Source organism: Arachis ipaensis, chromosome B07, assembly GCF_000816755.2.
Source record: "Arachis ipaensis cultivar K30076 chromosome B07, Araip1.1, whole genome shotgun sequence".
Taxonomy (NCBI): domain Eukaryota; kingdom Viridiplantae; phylum Streptophyta; class Magnoliopsida; order Fabales; family Fabaceae; genus Arachis; species Arachis ipaensis.
Genome location: NC_029791.2, coordinates 98,671,169 through 98,698,633, shown reverse-complemented (window position 1 = coordinate 98,698,633; position 27,465 = coordinate 98,671,169). Strand labels below are relative to the sequence as shown.

The 27,465-nt window shown below is 35.9% G+C and overlaps 4 protein-coding genes and 2 long non-coding RNA genes across 6 annotated transcripts; 3 read left to right on the top strand and 3 right to left on the bottom strand.

Moving 5' to 3' along the window:
- Positions 457–26,400, bottom strand: LOC107609742 (L-ascorbate oxidase homolog). Its single transcript, XM_016311760.2, has 9 exons — positions 26,194–26,400; positions 5,205–5,372; positions 4,994–5,103; positions 3,685–3,955; positions 2,446–2,548; positions 2,005–2,350; positions 1,341–1,706; positions 1,156–1,234; positions 457–1,019 (listed from the first exon to the last, which is right to left on the bottom strand). The coding sequence occupies exons 1-9, from the start codon at positions 26,383–26,385 to the stop codon at positions 807–809; spliced, it is 1,848 nt and encodes a 615-aa protein (XP_016167246.2). The 5' UTR covers positions 26,386–26,400; the 3' UTR covers positions 457–806.
- On the bottom strand, positions 9,512–10,233 carry LOC107609741. The gene has a single exon (XM_016311759.2). It carries the CDS (start codon positions 10,123–10,125, stop codon positions 9,808–9,810), a length of 318 nt encoding a protein of 105 aa, XP_016167245.1. The 5' UTR covers positions 10,126–10,233; the 3' UTR covers positions 9,512–9,807.
- Positions 10,328–12,313, top strand: LOC107609740. Its single transcript, XM_016311758.2, has 2 exons — positions 10,328–10,646; positions 11,703–12,313. Exons 1-2 carry the CDS (start codon positions 10,531–10,533, stop codon positions 11,908–11,910), a joined length of 324 nt encoding a protein of 107 aa, XP_016167244.1. The 5' UTR covers positions 10,328–10,530; the 3' UTR covers positions 11,911–12,313.
- LOC107609738 (lysine histidine transporter-like 8) lies at positions 12,184–15,749 on the bottom strand. Its single transcript, XM_016311757.2, has 5 exons — positions 15,152–15,749; positions 14,792–14,925; positions 13,609–14,036; positions 13,267–13,398; positions 12,184–13,153 (listed from the first exon to the last, which is right to left on the bottom strand). Exons 1-5 carry the CDS (start codon positions 15,508–15,510, stop codon positions 12,665–12,667), a joined length of 1,542 nt encoding a protein of 513 aa, XP_016167243.1. The 5' UTR covers positions 15,511–15,749; the 3' UTR covers positions 12,184–12,664.
- Positions 13,013–13,471, top strand: LOC110264287. The gene is made up of 2 exons (XR_002350184.1): positions 13,013–13,149; positions 13,256–13,471. It is a non-coding gene; the product is annotated as an uncharacterized LOC110264287 (long non-coding RNA).
- On the top strand, positions 26,340–27,465 carry LOC110264286. The gene is made up of 3 exons (XR_002350183.1): positions 26,340–26,447; positions 26,572–26,622; positions 27,083–27,465. It is a non-coding gene; the product is annotated as an uncharacterized LOC110264286 (long non-coding RNA).

Genomic DNA, 27,465 nt, shown 5'->3' with positions numbered 1-27,465 from the left:
TCTGCTTCAATAGAACATGGAATATATTGCAACCATCGATAAAATGCCTAATTCTCTTGTTCCCTGTTTTGCCTTTTGATTTTACTTTTGAAAAAAAGGGGGGGAAAATTACAAATTGATGGTTCTTTAAAATCTCTTGTAATTTACAAATATAATTATATCATAGTTGATTTATTTGATATTCAAAACTCAAGTTAAGAAGATGGTTAATTTTACCTCCAAGAACCATTAAATATGACATAAAGGATAGTCAACCTTTTATTTGAAAAGATTGCCTAAAAATCTTAATATTGATGTTTAAATTCGAAAGATCTTTTTAATACAACTTCTGAACACAAGATTTGAGAGTTCGTCTTTTCTTCGGACAATCTTAATCTGGATATTTTATAGCAAATCTGGTTTCTCTTCTAAAATCCAGAAAAATGACTTGAATAGTTGAATCATACACAATCAATGTCAAAATGCAAATGGTAACTTGCTGCAATCTGCATAACCTTACTTTTTAATGCTAGTAAAAATCGAGATAATACAAAGGGAATAAAAATATATAATATATTGCTTCTCTCTCTCTCTTCTCTCTCTCTCTTTCTCTGTCTCTTTCTTTTTCCTGGGAAAGAATGTGACCTCGAGCTGGGGTCATACAAAGATAAAATTACACATGTTCAAACATTCCAGCAGAGCATATCATAAAAAAGTGAAAGCACTCAAACAATAAAATTAGCAGCACATAATTTAGCTACTCTTTATATTCTAAAGCTAGAATGCCTTGGACACCTGGATGGATCCATCAAATAATCCTTTCTAGCTCAAAGGGGACGTGTGTGTCTTCCACTTGCCTTACCACAAAGAAGTGCATTCTTTGGAACTGGAAATTCGTCCCTAATTGAGTTTGAATCTGTGTAAACCCGCAAGTAAAACTGTTGACCAAGATATTGTCGTGCCCAAAACTCAGACCTCAAGTTCCACATTCCCACATTGTCAAGTGCAACATATATAGCCGTCCATGAATAAGGATATACCTGCTCACAATCAAATATGAATATAACACTGCATTAGAGTATATTTAATTCATGTTGCATAAACATTCATAAATCATAACCACCACTTGAATGTTTCTGAATTTAACATTAACAATTGTTAAAATTATTGGCTCACCTGTGTTGTGCAACGTGCAATTGCATCCCTAAGATTGTAACTGTTCCTGCTAGCAGTTGTCCACTGTCCTCCATCCATACTACATTTTATAGTTGAAATAACTTCAGGCCAACAAATTATTGACCAATATAAGAAGACTAAAGAAAAACATATATGTATAGACATATGTGAATGTGATGACTCACCCAACTACAAAGAAAGAGTAGCCATCAAGATGATAGCTCTGAACAATATTCTCGTTGTTTTGGAAGACAATCTCAACGAAGGATCTATAATCAGCTTGCAATACAGAGGTATCAAGGTATATGCCACCACCATAGGGTCTGTCAGAGATGCTTCCAGCACGGAAAACACCCGAGATCTTGAAGTAGTCGGCGAGTTTAAGAGGAGTGTCTGGGGCAACATAGGACACGCTGTTGATTGCATATCTCTGCTTGCGGTTCACTTGACCAGCTGAACTTGCCAGAATTATGGTCTTGGTTGTGTTTATCAAACCGTAATGGTATGATCCTTGAGGGTTCGGCCTTGGTCCACTTGCCGTAAGGTTAGTCCTGAGATTCAGTTCATCATATGCATTTATTACAAGGTGAGCAATCAGCAATATCTACTAGAATTTAGAGAATGATAAACTAATAGAATAAGATTATGGAAGAATGAATAGTAATACCTTAAGTTATGCTAGGGAAACAAATAACCCAAAGTGAACTTAATATTTATACGTAATATTTATAATTACACATCTAAATTTTTACTCGATTATTCCGACACTAATTAAAAAATATAAAATAAAATAAAATAAATATAATTAAGGAATTGATTTTTATTGTCATTCGAACACTTCTGTAATACCTTATGGAGCGGGCCTGGTTCAAAGACCAATCAATTTGGATGGTAGGTCCACCAGGGATTGGACCGGAAACTTGGCCCCCAGAATTGCTATAGTGAAGAACTCCAGTGGTGGTGAGGATCTTGTAGTTGAATCGAGTGGAAACAACAATGTAATAGTCATGTGCTGGTTGGTCTGCAGTAACTAGAACCGAATAAGATTGTCCCACATGAACGTCAAGGGAGGAGTATGTGGTTTGTAGGCTGTGTGTTCCTTCCACTTCTACCAGCTTCAATTTGTGGTTCTGTATGCGAAAGTTAAGCGAATGTTGCAACCCCACGTTTGATATTCTAAGCCTGTAAGTCTTTCCTGTTTGTACAAGACCATTCAAATTGATCGACCTCATCAAAATTACTCCTCATTTCTATCTATGCAATATTATTATTATTAGAACAAGTGCATACCTTGTTCGACGTTGAGATATGCTCCATTAGGCCCACGACCATTGATGAGAATGCCATCAGGCAAAGGCAACTTCTTACCTCTATCAAGATGAGCTTTCAACGTCTGCATAATACATTAGAGGAAATGATTTTGTTAAAATTCACTGACAAATAGGATTATTAAAGTTAAATCTCAATGTCATTATATAGTAATAGCAAAAGTTTTAACTATTTAAGTGCTCCCTTCAAAAGGACAAAAAGATCTAATTGCATCATTTATTTGTTTTAAAAGAAGTATCATATGTAGTACTACTATTCAAGTATTGAATTGGTGGAAGACCGGTATCTGTTGATCTAGAAATATTAGTATGCATTTACTAGAAAAATTTGATCTAACATTGAAGAAATAATGTCTTCATTATTGTAGTATTATTATTATGATTATGATAATAATTTGCACGAAACGTGGACACCGCCGCAAAAGCGAGATCACCCCGTGGCTGAGAAGATGCGAGTAATTGGATAGGTGGGGTTGATCCTCATTCCTCAATGAAGGTTATCTCTTTGGCACGAGGATCAATATGCATTTAAAAGTCACAAATGCAATTAATGACTACAAGGATCCAAACCCATCTCATTGGACCTATTGGCGGTTGTCGCAATTCAACACTCTTGACTTACTAATACAAACAAAACTAAAGATTCTACCTAGTCAGTTTAACATTACAGGAGATAGCAGACTTGTAGCAGCATTCTTTTAAAGTAGGAGTAGTAAATTGCAATTTTTCTTCTTCATTATACTCTTTTCTTACTCCCTTGTCTCTCTTTATGATGCTGAGTCAGCTGGTACTAGCTGCAATGCCCACTTGTAAACCCTGATGAGTGATGACATAGTAACGTTTTCTTTCTTCTTTTTTTTTGGAATATTGAATTGAATGTTCTATACTTCTATTCACCTAAAAATACGCGAGGTGGCGATTAGGCCACATCAGATAAAGGAAAAGAGTGAGCTAGTGTGTCTTTTATTTTAGGGTGGGGCGATGGTGTCATTTATTTCTTGCTTTTGCGCTACTATCTGTGAGCGAAATTAGTTGGAGATATCAATCATCAATCATCAATCACTTGCCAACCACGAAAGCCCCACAAGAAAAGTCAAATGTTTGTTATTCATCCCACTGTAATACTATTGTACTATATTCAATTAAACTTGGATGGAAAATGAAATGAAGTATTAACAGGTAGTGTTAGTGTAACACTTACAGTGTGGTTGGATTTGTACCAATCTCCAATGAGAACAGTGTAATCACCAGCTGGATCAGGGAATGGAACTGGAATTCTAGGCCTGCTTAGGATCCTAATTCCTCCAAAACCACCAGCTGCTTTATGAAAATTAAGAGATGGGAAGTAATAGAAGCTTCCAATCTGATCCTTCACTTGTAGAATGTATGTGAAGTTCCTCCCTGGTGGGATTGGGCATGTTGTTCCTAACACTCCATCTTCAAATGAGTTCCTTCTCTGCTGGATCCCATTCCTGTATTTTCAATTCATACAAATCTGGAATGAAATTCTCATGCAACTCATTCAATTATTTTTTTTTCCTTCTTCCATCTTGATTATATTCTTAGAATAATGTTATATACATCACTTTTCTCTCTGTACACCTTTCACTAATTCACTTTTGGTATTAGAAGTGAGAAAAAAAAATTATGCCGTAAAAGAAATGTGTACATAAAAAGTGATACAGCCATCATTTCTCATTCTTTTATCTTGAAAAAAAAAAAAAATTAAGCATGTGATTTATGTTATATGACATTGATCTACTCTTATTAGTTGATAGGCCATACTTGCTTGAAGACAGTAAAGCGAGAAAGAGAAATGAAATGAAATGGACCCTAATAATATTTAATTATTGTTCACCTTACTTTTGCATAACAGAAATTCAAACATTAATTCTAGAAACTTTCCCTTTCTTAATTCTTCCTTTTATTACTACTAACGTTGGTCGCTTTCTTATTACCCCAAATTATGACTTAGCTTTGAGCTTGCTGATAACAACAGGCTTCCATGTCTATGTCTATGTCGTAGATGATGCGCCACCTAATATCAATAATCATCCATGTAACTTTAGTTTGCTCTTTCCAGAAGTAATAGCTAAATAAATCTTGCTTTTTTCTTTTTCTTTCTCTTTCAGAATATTATTATAATATTATAATATAATACCAATAGTGAATGAGCCAGATCTAGATCCGTGTCCAAACAAATGGTCCAGCACCGTGTGAAATGCGGTGGCTTCTCATAGTGTTAGAGAAGTGTACTAAGAATTGTGCAAGCGACAAGAGAATAAAGACATACTCCTTATTAGTGGCCAGAGGATCACAACACAAAGCTGAATTAATTAATTAATTGTTTTAACAAAGCACTCTAATCACATGCTTGTAGTTCCTTTTCACTTTCGTCATTATGCTTGATTTTATGTATTGTGATCCCGGAAAAAAAGAAAAAGAAGGAGCAGATCGGAAGGTGGTGCGGAAAGTGGCAAATGCTTCAACAGAGAGAAATGGAAATGTACCAGGAAAGGAGAAAAGGCTCATCCAAGCTGTTGAAGACATTGATGATGAGATTGTCATTGGTAACTGAATGAATGTCTGGACCGGGAAATTGCCCATTGATAAGTATTCCCTGTTCACGTGTTGATCTCATGAATTAATCACATTGAATCAGATCCATAATGTAATTGATGTAACGTAATTAAGAGAACAAAAATGTTGACAAGTACGTACCCTTTGGCGAACTCCAAGGGGGTAAATATCGCCATAAGTGACGTTCCAGTTGAAGAACCTGTACGGGTCTTCAGCCAAGGTAACTGCAAAGAGAGAAAAACCAACACATAGGACTAAGAAGGCGCCAAAAGCAGCAGCTCCTCCTCCTAACTTGAGCGGCATTTTCTGAGAGGGAGAGACTTTAAAAGGGAGGAGAGTGAGAGAGTGAGTGAGTGAGAGAGGGGAGATGTCATAAAATGATTAGGAATGGGGACACATTAGTGCGGTACAGAGGGAAGGAGTGATGTTAGCATGTGTAATGCTACCATAGTAGCCGTGTTTAACTTTAAAATGTTAAAATAAAAAAAGGAGGGAAAATCTAGGGGGACTTAGAACCGAAAATAAAATAGGAATGGAAAATAAGTGTCGGTCGTGGGGTCCTGAGACTGAGAGGGAGGTTAATTAAGTAAATAGGATCAGGATTAGTACTGTTGTCTCCCACATGGGTTAGTTTTTGTTGCGCTTACTAATGTGGATGTGGGTGGGGAGGAGTGAAGTACCTTGTTTTGTTGTTTACAGCTTCCAGGACCCTCACATGTGAGGAGGAGGAGCAGAGGGCCCTCTTTGTTGCTTTGCTTCTTGAATTATTCTAAAGTCGGTTCATATTCAGAATTCAGTACAGCGGCTTGGATGAATCACACACTGCGCACTTACCGATTCTAATTGCCGCCCTTCATGGAAGTGCAGAAAAACAATTTGATTCGTCAATTTTGAATTAAATAACGTATGTGATCACTGTATGCTTTTTGAATTACACATTTTTAAGGAAAATAATCACATATGGTTGTTTGATTTAAGAATCAATTGGACTCCATTTCACTTCGTTAACTTTAATTGCGCCCGTATATTCAAGCCTAAACTTCTAAACTGGACTTTTGTTTCCCTCCCTCATCTCAGTCTCGGACTCGGTCTATGCATCTTATTGTCATCCAAATCCAACATAATTGTTACTTATAGCTATAGACAGAAACATAGATATCTAATAATGGGCTGCCATGCTGTTTCAAGTGGTATTTAACTAATACGAGCATAATATGAATGCGTAGCCATAAAAATTTAGCAAGCGATACTTCCAAAAGTTCCAACGGAAGAGGTTGGTCAAGTAGTTAAGGATATAAGATATTCTTATCATCTTATGCATCATTTAATGCTTACGTTGTCTAATATGGTGAAGACACCTTGAAAGGGAAATCTTTGTTTGAACTTATACGATCAATTTGGTGTGTTAATGAGTTTGAATAAGTATAAAATATACTATATGTTTAAAATGTGAATTTTAAATAACTAGATAGCATGTATTCTCACACAAATAAAGACCAAATGCCCCCACTACGTGATTTGTGACATCTCCTTGCTCATTCCATTAACCTCGCAAGTGGTTAGTTAGCATTTTTCCTCCTAAGATGGGTTACTATCATCCAGAGTTCAGACAGAGCCGACAAGGTTGATTCAAGAGTCATGGACTACTCAGGGCCCCATAAGAGAAAGAATAGAAACAATAATTTTCCTGCATTAGATTTCTTACTCTATTCCTAAAAGTGAACAAGTACATTTTAAATAAAATTGGTAATATTTATGTTTAGTAGGAATGCACCTAAATTAAAATGTTAAAATTTGAGCCAATCCATTGTCTGGGTCGTGTGAGCCTAAAATTACAAACAACTGTCATACGGCATCAGAAATCAGAAATTTTTCAATAGTTAACGCAGTGTTTGTTTCAAGGGAATTTGGAGAAAAAGAAAACAACGGGAAAAAAAGAATAAAAAAAGAATAAAAAAAAAGAATAAAAAATATACAATTACATATTTATTATTTTTTTTTCATCCAAACAAAAAAAAAATTTCTCCTACTTTCTTTCCATTCATTTTCTCTCCATCCAAACAACATATAAAAAATCAACTTTTCCTTTCATTTTCTTTCCTCCCATTTTCTTTCCTCCCAATTTCTATTTTGCATCCAAACGAACTCTAAAGGTGTTGCTTTTTGGAGTCAGTCGTGCTATGGTAAAATAAAACAAGTGTCCCAGCTAGTAAAGGTTCACGTGATCTTAGCAGTTATTAAAAAAAAAAAAGTTAAAATGTGATTCACACGCTGCTGGTTTTTTCATGTCGGAAACCGATCATATAAATGTGCAGAGATTAGTGCTAACCAAATCCCACAATGATTATTATCAATTCGTTGTATTGACAATGAGAATCCTCCTTTTGCAAGGTAAATTATCACTTTATTGCAAAAAAGAATCTATAAATGAAACAATGTCCAATTATTATTTTGAAAATTAATTTAGCTTTAACTAATTTAGTTACACAACTACAGCTTTTGGACATGAAAAAAAGACATGCTACAAGGCGCACTCAGACATCATTAATCTCCTCATATTGCAACTACATAAATTTACTCAAATTTATTATACAGACTAGAGATTTATGTCTTTTAACTTTATTAAAAGAGCTTTGTTTTTATCTGAAAATAGAGTGGGGGTAAGAGATAGACCAATCTAGATAGCCTAAATGATGATCTTTAAATGTTATTTAATCAAACATCGCTGCTGTCAACTAAATAACTAACTAATATGCGTCATTGGCCATTTACTCATGTTTCAGGAGTTAAATCTACCACAGGATCATACCGAAGAGTAAGAGCAATATTATCATTTTTGGCCAATATATAAACGGGTAAACCATAGACTATAATAGGGTTTTAGAGTAAAAGCAATGATACATGACTAGCAAATATTATCATTTTTTGCCAACACTTAACCAACAATAATTTGTATCTATATTTACAGATATTTTACACACAAAAAATATATAATTTATACTTATATTTATTAAAATTTTACACACATAAATCAATATATTTTATACCCATAAATCAAAACAATTTGCACCTACGTTAAATTTGCACACATGAATTAGTAAAATAACAATTTAGTTTGTGTTGGCCAAATGATGGCCAAAAATACAAAAAGTTGCTAGACCCAACAATTTATCTTATAGTAATAACGATGGCCATAGCAGCATCTCCCACTCACTTTTCAATTTTTAAGATGCATTGGTTGGCGCATTCTTGATACTCGCTTTCAATCTAATTCTCCACCAACATAAGTCAGAACATGTCCGTCGTCCATTTGTTCTTTAACAAAATATACCTTTCCATATTCCAACTATATGGTAATGCAGGTTTCCTATAGCTTCACGAGAGAAATTCACAGGCCAGCAATCGCGCTCATAGTTAACACAATATCACACATTCAACTACTTTGTGATTTTTCATTTTACACTCAAAAGTCAGATCCACTAAATGTTTCCATTATCACTCAAAGTCAATTGTTCACAGATGTGGGTGAGGAGTGGATGCAAACTTTTAAGGTATGCCAAATAAAGTTCCTACAATTGTGGTTTACATTTTACGGAGCAAGCTACAACTGAACAAAATCAAACAAACCACAAACACCGTTCATATCATAGAATGCTAAAGTAACATTGCGGGCTAGAAGGTAAAATAAGATATAGATCAAAATTAAAATTAAAATCCAGATTAAGAAAAATAATAGATGACAGAGACAGAAAATATAGATGAAAAAGAATTATTTTATTCGAAATAAATTGCTTATCAAACTACAGCGGCAGGGTGCAACTTGCTAGTGTTTCGTCGCTATAAGTAAATATTTTTCATTATAACTTCCGGGCATCCCTTTTATCATTATGAGTGTCGGGTGATGCATTATATGGGTCTATTTTTTCTCCCTACATTAGACTCGAAATGGTGGGATCTAAGATTGGTTATTGTCTTCATTTTACTGTTTCTACAAAAATTTATTTATCATTATTTTTTTCTTGCATTATTTTAACAATTAGACTCAAAAGAGAATGTTGTCTGTTTCAGTATTCTATCTCTTCCTATTTTCCAAATAGATGTCCAAATTCAACGTCCAACATCCAACTTTGGACATAAATTGCAAAAATCATCATCATCATAGTCCTAATTGCCCAGTTGTAAGCCTTAGTACCGATTACACATAGATAGCTCCATCCCGTATGAAATTTCAAAAGTCCCCAGAAAGGTTCATAATCAACAAATCAACTTATGGTATGCGTTCTAATTCTCTGCACCATGATGTTGATCAACCTTTGCTAGCCCTTACCACCACCATTATCATTCAACTCAAACCATGAAGCAGATGCTGATCTTGGGAGAATACCCTATAGAAGTTAGTTTACAATAATAAGGTTCTGATTTCTAAAGCAATAGTAAATCGCTAGACGTGAACAAAAATTTCCGCTCAGGTCTCTAGTCATAATTTAGTCGAAATCATACTTCAGTCCAATTCACAAAGATACAAATACTCAGCTAAAGACAAAGTGACAAACACCTCTACAGCAAGATTGGGAAGCGCTTTCAACAGTGCAATTCCGTTCATTCTTAATTGAAATTACACATGAACCAATAGCACAACACAATCCATTCATTATCGCTAATAAGAGGTAGTAACAGATAGTTCATAAGAATGACGAGACTAAAAGGAATTAAAAGGGAAAGAAAGAAGAAAACCTAAGAGCGATCAGTGGTGATCGGAGAAGAGAAGACGAAGGCGAGAAGCAAAGGCGCCAGTGGAGTCTTCAGAAGCTTCATGAAGGAGATCACGCTTGATGTTGTTGATGCGCTCTGCGAGTAAATCGTGCTCCTCCTGAAGAGTATAGTTTTCCTCCTGAAGGCTATGGATTCGGTATTTCTGACCCAAAGACCTCATGCTCAGAAGCAGAATCCCAGTCATCGCAAACCACTGAATGAAGCTGTCCTTTCTTGCCATCGCGTGCTTCATAAACCCTAACGGCCTCTTTGTTGGCCTCACGCCGTCGCCGCCGCCTGAGGAAGCCATCTACAACCAGCTCACTCTACGACACAAGTTTTTGTTTTTTATTTTTTGGTAAACTCACTCTACTACACTCTGCCACTTCCTTACACGGAGGATACCAATATGCAAACTCATTGGGCCTTTTGGTTGGGTATCTCTTTGGGCTAATATATGTTATAATTGGGCCTAAGGCCCGTTTGAGAGAGAAGTATAAAAAAAATAAAAATAGATTGCTTGGTGGTTGCCTGGTTGGTTCGCCCTCGACTAAACTCAAATGAAATCAAACTCCATCAGTTTTTTGGCTCTGCAGAGAAAAAGGAGACCAAAAGAAGGGGAGGTCGCCATAGTCATCGTTCTCGTTTGAGAGAGAGAGAGAGAGAGAGAATCAGAGCTTTGAGAGAGGAGAAAGAGAGAAGGAGAGAAGGTACCATGATTACACGATCGAATCTGGCGGAGCAGCTAAGGGAGTATCAGATTCGATCCAAGCATGACTGGGCCTCTGTCTCGTTCTTCTCTTCCACTTCTTCTAATCTCGCCTCTTCCAGGTATGCCAACACCCAACATTTTTTTTTTCTTTTCTAAATTTTCAAAATAAATATATTTGTAAATTATGAATATTTTGCCTTTTATAATCAAATCTCCTTTCTTTTTCCCTGTTTGTTGTTTGTGCCTCGCAATAATTGCACATATGGTGTAACTCGCAATCAAAACACCAATTGTCATTTTCTTATTTCAACCGCTTACTTGAATATCTTCTGATTTCCTCTTTAGCTACAATGCGTTTTGCTGCTTTTCCCTTACTTCATGTTTTTTAAATTAAAAAAATTGGTTGCGATTACGCCGGAGACTGTTCCTAATATGATTTGGATAGGGAGAATTTATTATTAAGTTATAACAAAATAAATCATTAGGCAGATGCAGGGAAATTCAGTTGGGCTTTTTATTTGAATCTTTATTCAAATTGTTCACAGGGCACGTGCCCATCTTCTGTTCAATTTAACATCTTGATTTGGGGATCGTTTTGGTTGTGCCTGCTATTGAAAAATGGGCTTTCTCTAAAATATGGTACGGATTAGTAAACTTTATGAAGGGGAGTCTTGGAGCAACGCTTGAGTTGTCTCCAGGTAGGTTGCTACGGATGTAATTATTAGGATAGGTTGTCTATTATATATCCTTTGGGTGCGGTTCTTCCCAGACCATGTGTTAATGCGGGATGCTTGTGCATTGGACTGCCTTTTTTTGGTGAACTTTATATGGAAAGATTATATATGGGTTCTCTAAAGGAGACTCTAGAGTTAAGATTAGTTTTGCCCAGTTTTTTAGGAAGCTGCAGGCTTGAGTTATCTAACGAAAATGCTTATTATGATTGTTCAGCCTATTGCAATTTGCAAATTGTAAACCTACAATCATGTTTTACCTTTTGCACTTAAGAAACGTTGTAGTGTGGAGGATGTGGGTTGAAAAGTGAAAACATATAATATCTGCGTTTTTAGAGATTTTTAGCCGGATAATTGCTGTTTGTTTACCAATGCAATTCTTTTTCCCACATAGCATTATATGATGATAATGATGCCTTTCGTTTCTTCTTTATTGTGACACAGGGTGGATGTCGTGGTCTTTGTAATATGGGAACTTGTTATTTTAGCTTTCCTGGTTTTCTCAGTAGTCTCGTTGTACTTTAAGCACATCCGGCTTGCTTTTATATTAGTTTGTATCACGGTGTTGTTGCTTTTATGCATGAAAATTACAAAGCAAGTAAGACTAGCAAGGAAAAAGAAACGAAGAATGCTTCTCCCGTTGTCAATGTAAAATGGTGTCAAGTCTTGATCTTTGGCATGTTTCCTTTTGTCCCTTCTCTCCTTTTCCTGGAGTAGGGATCATGGCCATTCTTGACCATTTCCATTGATTCAGCTTCATATTCATAATTGGATTTGTGTAACTCCTGATTCAACCTATAGCAAGTCAAACAAGTACATAATTGACGATCTTGTGTCAACATGTGCTTATCCAACTTGCTGATGTAGATCACTATGGGAGATGGTGTAACTTAGTAGTGCTAGGGTATCATCAAGTATCTATATATTTGCATTTCATTTTTCTTTTCACGTTTCTGTATACAAAGTGCTACTAATGCAAGTTACTATTGAGCTTTTGACCCCTTGTAAGTCTTACATTTGGAAGTTAAAATACCATCAGATGATTTCTTGTGTAATGACAACATGTGTGCTAGACAGTTGAGTTTTAGAGGTGTATTATTTTTCAGTAAGGTAACTAGGTTGGAGCTTTGCTAGGTTGATTTCTGGTTTGTTGGCCATATATGAAGAATAGAAGTGAAATTATCCTTGTCTGTTTCATGACCTGTCTCAGATTGTGATTTCGAAATGTAATATTTGTAGGGCGATGCCAAATATTAAGTTTATTCTACTTCCAACATCTAGAATGAAGTTTTCCCATGATTGTATAATGATTCTCGAAATTTATCTGTAACGGCCATTGGGAACATCCCAAATGTTAGCTCTGCATGCTTGGCCATGCATCCTGGGAGGTGGTACATTTCATGTTCTTACTGTGGATTGAAGAAGTGGAATTTTATTCCCTGAGCCACTATGCTCCAAATGGCTCCTGTGACAACCATTAAACTAAGAACCATACCAAGTATTCCTAGCGTCCAATTTAGACACCAATTTATGCTATAAATCTTTGGTTTCTTAATCTCTACCCACATGAAACAGGGGTAAGCTAGAGTTATAGGCAGGGCAATGCCTCCGATAAGACCTGCCAAACTTCGCAGAAAGGGTAAAGCTACGGCGATGAAAAAGGCGAGGCATCCAAAGAATCCCCTCAAGGCCACTCTTAGCCACCTGGGGCAAGGCCTGTTCTTTTTGATTGTGTACCTTGATTCCAAATTGTCAAACACTGGCATTGCATAGATTTGGAAGGAACTGAGGCTGTTGATGACAACCAGCATGCTTGTCAAAGCGATGATCAACTTTGATGTATCATGTTGGTGGAACTTGTACAAGGCACTCAACATCCCTTGGTCGGGAGGTATCTGATTTCAAAGATCACGCCATTATTTATTTATTTTAGCTATTGGTCTATTGTTAAGCCAGTCATTGGAAACATGAGCTATTATTATTGAATGAGATAGTAGGATGCACTTACTGAATTTCCATAAGCCCAATAACCTCCGATGGCAAGGGGAAACAAACATAAGGCAATTATTAGATAGGCAAACATGCAACCTCTCCACATGGCCAAACGGGAAGGTTGTTGAGCATCCGAAGGCATTGTCCCCTGCAACAATGACACTTAATTGTACTCTGAATCGCATGAAAATGTCTTAATGTGAAGATGATAGTGAGAATTATTAGATGGCTTGACATATTTGACTAAACTATTTAACATAACAATATTTTAGTTATTATCTTAACAAGAAAACATGTACATGTCAGTAGCGATCTTGATATTTAACAAACGTAGAAGGTATATTCTTTTAAACATTACCTGTATTTCTAACACAAGATTGTGACCCCTGAAAGCAAATGCTATAATGCCAAGAGCATTGCACACACAAAAAGTGCTAGTGAACTTTGATGGACCCTTTGGTGGATCATAGGATACATGAGGGAGGGTGCCTTTGACCATAGATACAATCCATATGAGAGCACAATAAGCCACAGCAGTGATGGCTCCAATAAGTGAAACCCCTGCAATTGAATTGAGGTTGGGAAGTTGAGCAAGCAAAATGGCTGTGCAAGTAAACACCAAATACCACTCTGTGGTGCTGAGTGGGCTTAGGGTGCATCCCTCTCCACACACAATCTGAAAGAATATCTTCATGGTGCCACCTCCGATCATGATGAGGGTCACACACGTCCCACCCGATAGGTACATGATTGGGAACAGTGCCAGCAATTTTCCTAGCTTCTCTCCTGCAATTTCGTTCATAACATCATGTGTGTCATTTAATCTGAACAGTTTATATGATTGAGTACAAGCCATTAAACATTGCATTATTACTCCTGAAATTTTATTCAAAATAATACTTCTTATAATGAACTTTGGTGGATGCTAAAGTACCCCTTACTTGCAGAGTTTTAAATAGATGTACGGATAATTAAATATTACAACAAAACTCTTTTTTCTTCAAAAAAAAAAAAAAGGGTTCAACTATATATGACTGATAAAAAAATAAAATAAAAGTTTATAGTTTCAAGTATAATATAGGTACTTAACAAAGATCTACAAGACTACAACTCGAGAATAAATATTAGAGAAAATACCATTCTCCTCTCCTGTGAGATACTAAAATGATATTCTCATCCCCTCTATTTATAAAATGTATATTCTCCTCCCTTATAACTTTTAAAATATTTTCTCTTTAATCCGTTTTAAATTTTTTGTGTTAATTCAAGAAAAAATAAATTATTTTTTATAAAAATATCTTTTAGCAAAAATTATATACATTTTATAAATAGAGAAGAGAGAAATGTCATTTTAGCATCTCGTAAAGGAGGAGAATAATATTTTCTCTAAATATTAAATTAAATAAAATTTGAGAAAATTTAGAGCTAGCACTTTTTGATGATGGCTAATTGATAGCTAAATATCACAAATTTGGCTGGCCTAGCACTGCTCATAACATTTAGTGCGCTAAAAAGCTAATATAACTGTGCTTAGTGCTTACCAAATGCTGCCATTGCAAGCTTGAGGTACCTGCTATGGCGCACCCCACTCTCCGATTCGTGGAGCTGAATTAGTAACCATAGCGTGTAGAGCTGCCACATGAAAGCCCCACACAAACATATGATTCCCCAAATCCTGCATCAACATATACGACACAGTCTTAAATTGTTGTTCACAGTACTATTATGTCACGGAAATATGCAACAAATGTTTTTCTTACATTCATTTAAATGGGTCTTAATCATTAACTGAATAAAGGTTGAGTTTTATTGGCTATGTAGCTTTTTTCCTTTTTTTTTTAAACGGTATTTACAATATAAATAACCACAGCAGAAATTTATAAGGTAACATGAAAACCCACCATCCTAGATTAGTGAAGGCCAAGGGAAGAACAAGGGCCTGGAATCCAATTCCCGAGCTGAGAATGTGAAACGCAGCATAGTATGCGTTTCCCTTTCTCGACTCGGTGATAGGAAGCCAGGCATCTTGACGGTCAAGCTTAGTGAAGCGCCCAACTTCTTCCAAGTAACCGTGTATGTTTTCAAAGGCCTTCTTCATGGGGCTGGCCAAGGGAGTGTTCATAAAACGAGTTGCAAACGGGCTTTTAGGAGTTTTGGGTGCCGAATCCACCATGGATGGAGAATGCACATGAGTAGTAGAAGACATGGCCGGAGAGGCTCTGCTACTTTTCTTCATCACTTCAACAACTTCCTCCTCCATATATATAGTGGTTAATGATTGCCAATTTTTTTTACTGGTTGTTGGAGTATTATTTGTGTTGGCTTACTCTCCTACATGTATATATATAGTTCAAGTAAAGGGATCAAGTGTCCCATGCATGTCGCATATTCTTTTCATTCCATCTTCTCATGACTACTACTCATATAACATAAGTCTTTCTTTGGTTGTTGAGCATGTTGAATAAATCTTTGACAATTCCACTAAGGTTGATGAAGGCATAAAGTGGGTGCGCCTTCTTTTGAAGTCCATAAGAGCAACTCAAGGAGAGCATTTATGGAGTTTCAAATATATGTCCATGAAGTGAAATTATTTTAAATTTTTTTTTGCCTTAAACTTGATAGATGAAATAAGATCGATCTTACTTTGGAAAGATGATTTTACTTTAATGAAGAACTAATTAAATTTTGTCAGCTTATATAAATTTAAAATAAATTAAAACTAAATATTAAAGTGATAAATCTTGTATTTATTTTCAAATAATTTTTTATGACATGTGTTTCACAAATACTAATATAATATTTTGTAAAACCTAAAATAAAATTAAATTGAAATAAAGCATGGGACATGTTCTAAAACTTATTATAAAATACTGAAAATAGTGGAACGACCAATGACAATGGCTAAAGGTGGTTGCTATTATACATAAAAAAAAAAAAGAAAGATATTTAAGGGGAAAAAATTCAGTCGATTATTGTTGGAAAAAAATAGCCCTTAATATTTAATTAATATCCCCAAATTTATTCAAGAGTACCAAAGATATTTCTTACCCTTTATTATTTGAGTTTAGAATTAAAATAGCCACCATATAGACCGAAATTTCTATGCTCTTGCATGCATGTGTTTTTTTCCCCCACCGCTACTTTTATTGTTGAGATAGTAGTGGACATGTGTTTATAAGTATAAAATATACACCATGTATATAGATCGAAATTTCCATGCAAATACATGCAGGTATCTGGAATTCTTGTCAGGTTGTCATTACCATTTCGATTTTAGAATGAAAAAGGCTACGTTGCACACATAATATTTATTACTAATAATATAGTGTCTGTAGTACAAAATGTTAAAATATTTTTGTTTTACTCATTTTTTGGTCGACTTCGACAAGTAGTATCAAAACGAGCTTGTATAAAGATCTCAAGTATTGGAGAGCAGATATGACCCTTCTGAAAAAGAACGAGTTCAATCAAAAAATTATTTAATTATGGTGTCAAAACAATTTTATGTCGAAATTACTAGTAGCAGAATTATAAAAAAATCAACAAAGGAATAAGTAATTAAATAAAGAAACAATAAAAATGTAAATATTGATCAAAGTAAAATAATAACAAAATGCAAAGAAAATAAACGAAAACGAATCAAATAAACAAAAGAAAACAAGTTAAAAATTGACTTCTAACGCTCACATGTACTTGCACTCCATATTCTTCCGTTGCGTTGCGGAGACGCAACTGGGAATTTTATAAATTTATGTGATGATCTAGTGTTTTTGATTGAAGTCTCCTAACTCTTTTGAGTTTCTCCTATTTATAGACCATAGGGATAGACTTGTCATGGAGCCTATTGTCCACTATCTTACCTCCTTCTTTTTCTCAGCCATGACCTTACCTTGACCATGAAGAATCCTGATCTCCAGGTTTTGACCTTCGCGTCTTTCTTGGTCTTCAAGTCCTACGTTTCTTTAACTTGCTCCTCAAATTTCATATCCATGTTCTCCACTCAGTCTTGATGGTCGAGTAGCAAGCCTTGATACTCAAGAAAATGCAATAACTATCTTTTGACTTCAAAGCTCTTTGTACCATCTTTCTTCGATTTCAGCTTACCCATCTCTGTTTTTGTAGTCGAAACCTTTGGTAGTCAAAACGCCCTCTTGTCGAGCAAAATCCTTTTTTTTGTACCAACAATTTGTCCTTTAAAACTTGTTATTTTATTCAAAGATACAAGTTTTTAATATTTCTCGTGTCAGACACATGGAGCCTTTTCAAATTCTCAAAATTTGAAAGGACAGTTACGCATCATTTAAAATGACGCGCACTTTTCTAAGAACACATAATGTCCCCTGGATTATTTTAATGAGTCGTTCCTTAAATAGAGGATTCCACCATTGCTTCTCAAATTAAATTAAATCATCTCTAATTTCTAAGAAACTTGCTTCTTGAAAACCATAATCATTTTTTCTCCAAGCGACATGCCTTCCTCAGTTTCTCAATTGCTCTTTCATTCAACCTCTACGCCAACCATCATCATCGCATTCTCTTCTTCAGCACTCATGGCCTCCACTTCTCATTCTCACAAAGAAGGAGATAAAGCTCTTCCTCTTCCTCTTCCTCCATTAGTGGCTGAAACAGCGTAGTTCTATGATAAAGATGGAGCTTTGAGATCTCCTAACCCAAATGTTGAAACCTCTAATCTCTGGTGTCGTTAGGTATTTCTGCCATTCTCAGTTAATGGAGTATTGTATTCCTTCTTAGGTCCTTTGGCAATCCAAGAACAAATTGATTCTGTTTCTTCTTTCTTTCTATCACCACCAGACATTTACCATTGATTTTCTGCAAAAATATCAAGGCTTCAAACTTTGCTGGTCGAGTTTTTAGAACTACTCCCTCTGAGGATTTGAGTCCTCTTTTTTTAACCTGGATGTCTCGACTCGCACCTACATATAAGCCAATTTGGGAATCTCTAAATATTGCGCATGCCTTAGAATTAGCCACCTTTGATCTCTCTTATATTGCTCCTTTACTACGAGCTAAACTTTCATTTTCCTTATGGAATGATGGGTCCGACTCTGATGGACATTTTGACCCTAACCAGTTTACCAGTTGATGGTGAATTCATGTCATGGTCGACCGATTGCCTAAAGATGATTTTGATATTAACGTCGACTCGAATTCCATATCGAGCTTCATTCAAAACAATATGGGTTGTGATAGAAATCCTATTTCTAATAGTGAGTATGTAGTTTTCTCTTACTTTAGCTTAATTCTTTTGTCTTCTGCTCTAAATTAGTCAAAATTGAAAAGAACAACTACTTGCCCCTGGCTATTATGATCCATCACAAAAAACTCATCGACCTTCCTGCCTTGATCTTGAGTCAACTTTACAAAACTCTTTCTTTGATTGTTGGTGAAATTCGTCAAGGGGATCCTTCAATCAATCCCTTTGGTCCCCTTTGGATTGTAAATTTGTGGCTCAAAGCTGTTCTTGAACCTCGTCTCACAACCTCTGACTCGAAAGTTCCCAACACTTTAATTGACGGTATTCGTCTTTCCTAACTTTCTTGGATGAAACCAAAAATCATGTCTCACATTAGTGCTTTTCGACACTTTGTTAGGGTTCTATTTGACATCAATGAAGATAACAATATTTCTTATTTTTCAAATCCATTCACATTTTGACATAATTTTATTTCATGCCTTAACTCTTTTAGTAGCTCCCAGTCAAAAAACCAAGTAACAGTCGATGATATGTGGTTAGGATCTTAACTCCTCAAATTCTCCCTGTCGGCTTACCTCATGAGTCGATATGGGCTCTCAAAAAGAAACTAGTTGTTTATTCACCTCCATATGTAGCTCAACAATTTGGATTTGCTCAAGCTTTATCTTCTCCTTTGTCTCTCGACCCTGAGGCTCAAAAGATTTACTGTCGGATACAAAAGAATTTGACGAGATGTTAGAAATGAACCACCAATGGATGTCGACTCAATGCCAACGTCTGAATATCAGTAGTTATTTTTTTATCAACTCTTGATTTTCATGCTTGGTGGTCAAAGTATTTTTCTACCCATTGTACATCTGTCGATCAAGCCTTCTCGAATCTGGTCTTCTCTCCTGCACTGATGGCGTCTAAGAAAACTAGAGGTAAATAAAAAAAATCTTTTTCCTAAGTACTACGTACTTTCATAGGCATAATTTCGATACTCAACTTACTTTATCTTTTTAATTCCTTCAGTTACTCGATAGATGCCTATTATTCAAGTTGCTGCTGGCCCACAACCAGTTGAGAAAAATTGGGATGCACAAGGTAGAAGTCAGAGCAGTGGACGATCGAGTGGTGCAACCCTTACCTTCAAGAAGCGTGGATCGATTGATGTTCTGATAAGAGCTGACACACTAAAGCCTCAAAAAGTTCATCCTGCCACCTCAAAGGTATGTACTTAATGACATTTGTTACTCTTCAAAAGTTTCGACTCGCACCTTCAATTTTTCTAACATATTGCAGTTGAAGCAATCTCAGAAAAGGACCTCCTTTCGAGTTGCTAACATTGATAACCCTTCTGATCGAGAGATGGATCAACCAGTTTCTGCTGAAACAATTCCTTCAGCCTACTCATCCTATTCTGACTCAAAATCCGTCATCGACTACAACATCTCATATTTCGACCTTTTCTCCACTGGTACCTCTTTTGTTCAGATCCACTATATGTATCTTCCTTGTGACGCGGAAGCTTACCAAGAATTTGGGCCTGTATATGAATCAGGGTCGACTGCTGCCACTGTCACTGGACATTCGACATAGAAATTCATCAATAAAGACACTACTCCCATACTGTCGACATAGAAAATCGTCGATCAAGATATAGAAACACCATTTAATGTTCATTCTCCAAAAGCGGGATATTTGAATTTTGATGACGTCAGTTTTAACCTGGAAAATCTCCTATCTAAAGCTTGACAAATTTATTCCTCTGAAGGAACTATGGCGAAGTCTTTTGGTCTAGATTTGAGTACCGTTGCCCCTCAAGCTGAGAAATTGACTCAGATATCATCAACCAAAGGAGAAGAAGTTATTGAAAAACTTGCCTCTCCTGAACTCATAGTTCCAGATCTTCAAGTTGTTTATAGAATCAACATCATTCTCGATTGCCTGAACCATTCTATTGAGGATATTAATGACCATATTGCCCTAAAAGCTCGACTTATTGACGCACTTGCCTTTCTTGATCAATACATTTCCTCCGACATATGTTCTGCTCTTGGTTCATTTATTAAGGACATTTCCTCCCATTTTTCCAAAATTCATGAGGCCGACCAAAAACTGAACAGGTCATTTGAAACTTTAGCTGACTATGATATTCAGCTAACAAAATACGATACGGCTAAATCTTAGGTTGCTGAGGTTTTGTCAGAAGATTGGGGAAAGGAACAACACATGACATCGAAGATCGCATCCTTAGAGAAAGACTTGGCTGGTCTAAAATTAGGAAAAGATAAGATTGCATCTACCAATGCCGCCCTTTCTCTTCTGTTGGAAATGATTGAAAAGGCTCGGGCTTCTAAACTTTCAGGTCGAGATTCTCTAGTCGAAGCAGTCACTCAAGCCATCGATGTCCAAGAAGCAGCGCAAGAGTCCTTGAACCTTGGCCAACGTCAACAAGATCTGATACTTATGTTTAGGAGCTTACTTTATCCTTCTTGTTTGTACTTATTTTGTTTAGCCTTTTCACCTTTGTTTTAGTGACAATTATATCTTTTGAGACACTTACCTTTTATTTGCATGATTCGACTACTATTTTATATCTCTTATTCTGTACGTATTGCTATCAACAATTTTCCTGACTTCAAAAGACATCGAAAACTTTTTTGACTTCAAAGAGTCCCAATATTTCCCTTTGAAACATTGTTTCAAATTAATTTTACCAAATCACGTGCTCCTCACATGTTTCTTTTGAATTTTCAAAATTTTAAAAATGGTTATAAAGAGATAAAACTGTTCGTACGTTTCTGGGAATATTGACGTTTCCAATGGGCTTTAACGGCCTTTCATTGATTCAAACTTTTTTTATATTCCTAAGTCTTCATCATTACTCATTACTTTCATCAAACATTTCCCAGAAAATTCATCTTTCTTAAAACTTTCTTAATTTCTTGCAAACCCTTCTTTATTTGAAAATTTCATTCCATGGCTACTCAATCTAGCCTTCATTCTAGTAGCATTCCAACTGTTACGGCTGCCTCATTTTCATCCACTACTATAGCTGCAATCACTACCACCAACATTCCCATTACTACCTCTACTGCAGGGACGACCATGGCATCTGCTTCTATCTCTGCCGCTAGAGCTACTACTACTACTACTCTAGATGGAGCCTCTACTACTCCCACTTCTTCATCCCAAGAGGGTGATGATGACGTTCATGTCGTAGGTCCTCCACCTCTGGTGACCAGCGTGTCACAATTTTATAATGATGATGGGACTCTAAGAGCTCCCAATCCTGATGTCAAGACTACCGCCTTATGGCATAGCCAGGTACTACTTCCATTTCAAGTCTCCACTGTCACATACTCATTCTTAGATCCAATCTCCACTGTAGGACAACTCGAGTTAATTTTTTCTTTCTTTCCTTCTCCTCCGGAACACCCTCCTTTAATTTTTTGTAAGAACACTAGAGCTACTAACTTTGCCACTCGAGTCTGCTCCCCCAAAATAGTCGAGCTCATCTTTTTCGACCTGAATGTAGAGACTTTCTCCCACTTACAAATTTTTATGGAAGTCTCTAAGTATAGTATCTGCTCTTTGACTTTCTACTCATGACCTCTCCTACACTGCCCCTTTGCTTGGAGCTAGTTTATACTTTTAGTTTCTAGCCAGAAATAATTTTTATTTTTCTTATGGGATGATGGGTCTGACCCTAATGGAATCTCAGTTCTGACTGATTTATCTCCCAACAGAGAAGATGTTTGTTGGACAACCTCATGTCTTGAAGATGTCTATGCCATTAATTTTGACTCAACCTCTATGTCAGGCTTCATTCAAAATAACATGGGTTCTGAAAGTGACCCTATTACAGATAGAGAACATGTAGCATTACTCCTCTTGTGGCTCAATGCTTTGTCTTTTATCCAAAATTAATCCAAATTGTAACTACCTTTCTTTAGCCATTATGCTTCACCACAAAAAATACATTAACTTTTTCTCTCTTATTCTAGGTCAATTATATGGAACACTTTTTCTACTAGTTAGTGAGATTCGATGAGGGGATCTTCAATTAATCCATTCGGTCCTCTTTGGATTGTCAATCTATGGCTTAAATCGGTGTTTGAACCTCAATTCACTGTCCCTTTTGAGTTTCCAAAAACTCCTGTTGAAGGTGTTCGTCTATCCACTCTTTCGTGGTCGAAGCCAAAGAGTATGTCTTCTGTTGATGTCTTTTGTCATTTTATTAAGCAACTCCTCAATATAAAAGACAACAATGATTCTTCATATCATCCTAACCCATTATCATGTCGAAAGAGTAACGTGGGTTACATTTTTCATTCTCTCACCAGCCTCAAACTGAAAAACCAAGAAGCCCTTGATGAGCTATGGTCAAAAACTCTAACTCTTCAAGTCCTTCCTATCAGACTACCTCATGAGTTGAACATGGCTATGAAAAAGAAACTCTTCATTTATTCCCCACAATATGTGTCGAGGTAATTTGGTTTTGCACAAGCATTACCTTTTCCGCTTTCTCTTGAAATTGGAGCCCAAATGGTTCACTACGGAGTGTCAGATTTGGAAGAATTCGACCAAATTTTGGACTTGAACCATCAAAGAATAACTACCCAATACCAACGATATGACCTCAAATTCTGTTTCTTCTCGACTCTTGACTTTCACAAATGGTGGTCAAACTATTATGAATCTCATTACCCCTCAACTGAGCAAGCACTTTCTAACCTGGTTCTTCCTTCTGCACAGACTGTTGCTGCATCGAAGAAAACTAAAGGAGTGCATATCGACGAAATCATTGTCTTTGAAAATATTATAGGGTAAAATGACACTTTAGGAATGTAAGGTACGTTTTTATCGGGGTCTCAGAGGTGTGAAAAAAGAAAAAAGAGGCACATTTTTATAGATGTCTTGATCGTTACTTCAAAGCTTTATCTAAAGATCCTTTTGTGTAGAAAAATTATTTTATGAAAACATTGTTCTCCTTTTTCCAATGCCCCTTTTGGTCTCACTGATCAACTACCTGACCCTCCTAAAGGAGCTTTGGGAGTAGATTATTGACTCCGAAAGAAAGATCCAGTACCTTAGGTATAAACATAAGTACACAACCGGTGCCATCTATTACTCAAGCACCAGGGATAAAATTCATGGTCGAACGAAGATTGCTAGATATCCTCCAGGTACCATGTTTTTTCCAAAATGTTCAATCTTTTTTAGCCCTCACTTCTCTTATAACTTTTTTATGTTCTAGCTGCTCGACCAACAACCTTAGTGGGCATTGCTCCTGACCATAAATTGGTCAAGGAGAACTGAATCGGATGAAGAAACTGGTCGAGGAGAACTGGGAATCGGATGAAGAAACCACCTCTAAGAAAACAAAGTCCAAAAGGGGTCGAGGTAGAGGACGGTCGAGTGAGGCTACTATACCTTCGAAAAAAGGGGAACTGTCGATATTCTCATGGAAGCTAAATCTAAGAAAATACAAAAATCTGATCCAGTTCCTCTCATCAAGGTATTTTTCGCACCTTTCACCTTTGATAATAGACTTAAATTTTTTCATACTGTAATGATCGGCTTCTTCTTTTAGTCGAAACCTGTCACATGTAGCTCGAAGTCTCAAGCTAAAACACAAAGTTACTCCGAATCAGGTGTCGATCTATCTGGTGTCGAGGTCGAAGTTACTCAACCCCTAAAGGTTATTGTATCTTTGCCTTTCTTAAGTCCAATTCAGCCTATATCATCGACTGTAGCTTCCCAGGCTTCTACTGATTCTCCAATGGTAGTCATACTTTTTCTATTGTTATATGCTTTATTTGTATTACAATTTCTTATGTAACACTCCATTATTTTCCTAGGTAAGCTACATGCCTCTTCTGACCGATGCTAACACTCGCTTGTATCAATATCTCAAGTATCAAGGAGCAGATATGACTCTTCTGAAAAAGAGTGAATTCGACTCGAAAATTACTTAATTATGGTGTCAAAGCAATTTTATGTCAAAATTACTAATGACAGAATTATGAAAAAAACAAAAAAGGAATAAGTAATTAAATAAAGAAGATAATAAAAATGTAAAATATTGATAAAAAAAATAATAACAAAATTCAAAGAAAATAAATGAAAAATAATAAAATAAACAAAAGAAAACAAGATAAAAAAAATGACTTTTAACACTCACATGCACTTATACTCCATATTCTTCCGTTGCATCGCGGACACTGAAAATTTTATGAGGTTATGTGATGATCTATAATTCTCCTATTTATAGAGCATGGGGATAGACTTGTCATGGAACCTTTTTATCACTATCTTAGCTCCTCCTTTTTCTCAGCCATGACCTTACTTTGACCATGAAGAATCCTGATCTCCAGGTTTTGACACCCACGTCTTCCTTGGTCTTTAAGTCCCACGTTTTTTTAACTTGCTCATCAAATTTCGCACACATGTTCTCCACTCAATTTTGATGGTCGAATAGCAAGTCTTGATGTTCAAGAAAAGACAATAACTACCTTTCGATTTCGATGCTCTTTGTACCATCTTTTTTCGATTTCAGCTTACTCATCTCTGCTTTTGTAGTCGAAATCTTTGGTAATCGAAACGTCCTCTTGTAGAACAAAATCCTTAACAGTTTTATAATCATTTATATATTATGGAAACGCCTCTCATGACAATTACTATGAAAGTCATACATTACATGCCATTTTTTCTTTTATCAAAAATGCCAAAAATTAATTTTTCTTTTGAACTGTTAATAAGTTCATTTAAAACGTAAGCTCAGGACATATATATGTGCAACATACATTAAGCGACAACGCAATATGTAAGCTCTTAACAATTTTCTTCAAGGGTCACAGCTCACATATCTGACTTTGTTTGCTCCTATAGTCGTTTGACTTGTTTCTAAGTAGGTATGTCACTTGAAAAGTTGATATTTCTTTATTGGAATGACTTTATTTAACTTGGGGACAACATAAGCTTTCATTGCATAAAACTAGTGGCCAGATACATTTTTATTCATGAACAATTATGAATGCTAGAAGGCTCAAGGAATCTACCAAATAATTAAAAGAAAACAAAAGCTTTTATATTAGGGCTTTAATTTAGAAAATATACTAGTATTTTTATCTGTAATACTATTACAGAAATATAAATCTTTTAAAATTACATAGGTCCTAGTATTATAGATTATGACACGAAAAATGTATAGCATTAAACTACTTTTATAAAATGGCCGTAAGGGATAAAAGTTTTCGTCGGTTAAAAAGACCAGAGTCTTAAACAAAATGAAATAATACATTTTTTTAGTTATTATTTTCAAATAAAAGAGTTTAATTTTTTACTTAATTTTAATATTCGTTATCTAAAATTTAAAATTTTTTTTGGTGACTATCTAAAATTTAAAATAATTTAACATGTATATTTTTAGATTTTATCCTACGGAAATACAGAGGGAATTTCAGAGGGATTTTTTGTCGGAAAATCAAAAAAATAGATTAGCATAAATTACAGACGGAAAACAAAATCCGTCGATAATTTTGTCGGTAAAATTAATTTTTTTTCGTGGAAAATAGTTACAGACGGAAAATCCGTCTGTAATTAAATAGATAAAATGCTACATTTTATTAAATTATTACAGACGGAAAATCTGTCTGTAATTTAAACTTTTCCATCTGAAATATTAGAATAAGGAGTTAGGTTCTCGAAACTCCCAATGCTTCATTTCACTTTTTCACGTTTTCCTTGAATTACTCCCTGCCTTCTCTCTCCCTTGAAGATGTGACGTTTTCCGCTGTCGCCGCCGCCGCGGCTCGCGTCGCACGAGCTCCCTCCGTCGCCCTCATCGCGTTTTCTCCCTTCGATGCCATCGTCGTACGAGCTCTCTCCGCCGTGCTCTTGTCTTATGAGCTCCTTCCGCGCCGCTCTCATCGCTGCTTCTTCTCTCGTCGCCAGAGGTTTGTCATCATCTCTTCTCGTCGCCGTTAGTTCAGGTAGGCCTCCGCCTCCTTCTCGTCCATATCCCTAACCCCTTCCATTGTGATTCTATTCTGATTTCATTATCCCTAGCCCTAGCCCTGTCCATATCCCTGTTTTTTCTCTTGCTTTTTCTTGCAGGAAATAATTAGAGGCATTCCCAATCATTTGAAGATTGTTGACCTTTCAGCAGTATGTTCTAAATAACAGTTTTCTTCCCCCAACCAAACTATAATTTCTTGTTCTTTAGAATATAAATGAAGTTTAGCATATATCAGAACTGTAACTGAGATTGTGTAGGATTTTCATTTACGTGATATATCTGAGTATGAAGAGTGGTATGGCCAACCACACAGGGCACTGGAGTTGCAGATAGTACATTTCAATGGAAAAATTCTCATTTTGAAACTGTTAAATTGCCTTTCATTTCAAACTGTGGAACCACTAATGATGCTTATATCCGTTGCATTTAGTGGCATTTAGTCATTAGGAATTTAACTTTTCGATCTTGATTTCTGTTGAATTTTGGGAATTATGTTTTTATTATTTGTTTTAGTACTATAGTGTCAAAACTTAAAATGAATTTCCTTACAGTCACCCGTTGCCATTGTTTTGTTCTTAATACTGAATTTATCTAATTTTCTGTATCCAGAAAGAAGCTATATATGGATTAACAGAGATTTTAAGGGAGGAAATAAGGAATGCACGCTTAGTTGCTAATCCTGGTTGCTATCCAACATCCATTCAAATTCCCCTTGTCCCACTGATAAAGGTTTGTAACTGAATATGCTTATTTCACAATAGGTTTAATATATAACTAATTTCTGTTTCACTGTTTTTGTCACTTTTATGGTTGTATCTGTTTTCCTTTCTTTGTATTTTGAGTTGTGAGATATGGTCTAGGGTGTTAAGCTTGGGTTACTTTCCATGTTAAGAAGCTTGTCTGTTAATCATCGCTCCAAAGATATTTATGTATATGGTATCCTAGGTATGTTACTTTCTTAAGAGATGTCCTATTCTACTATTTTAATTCTA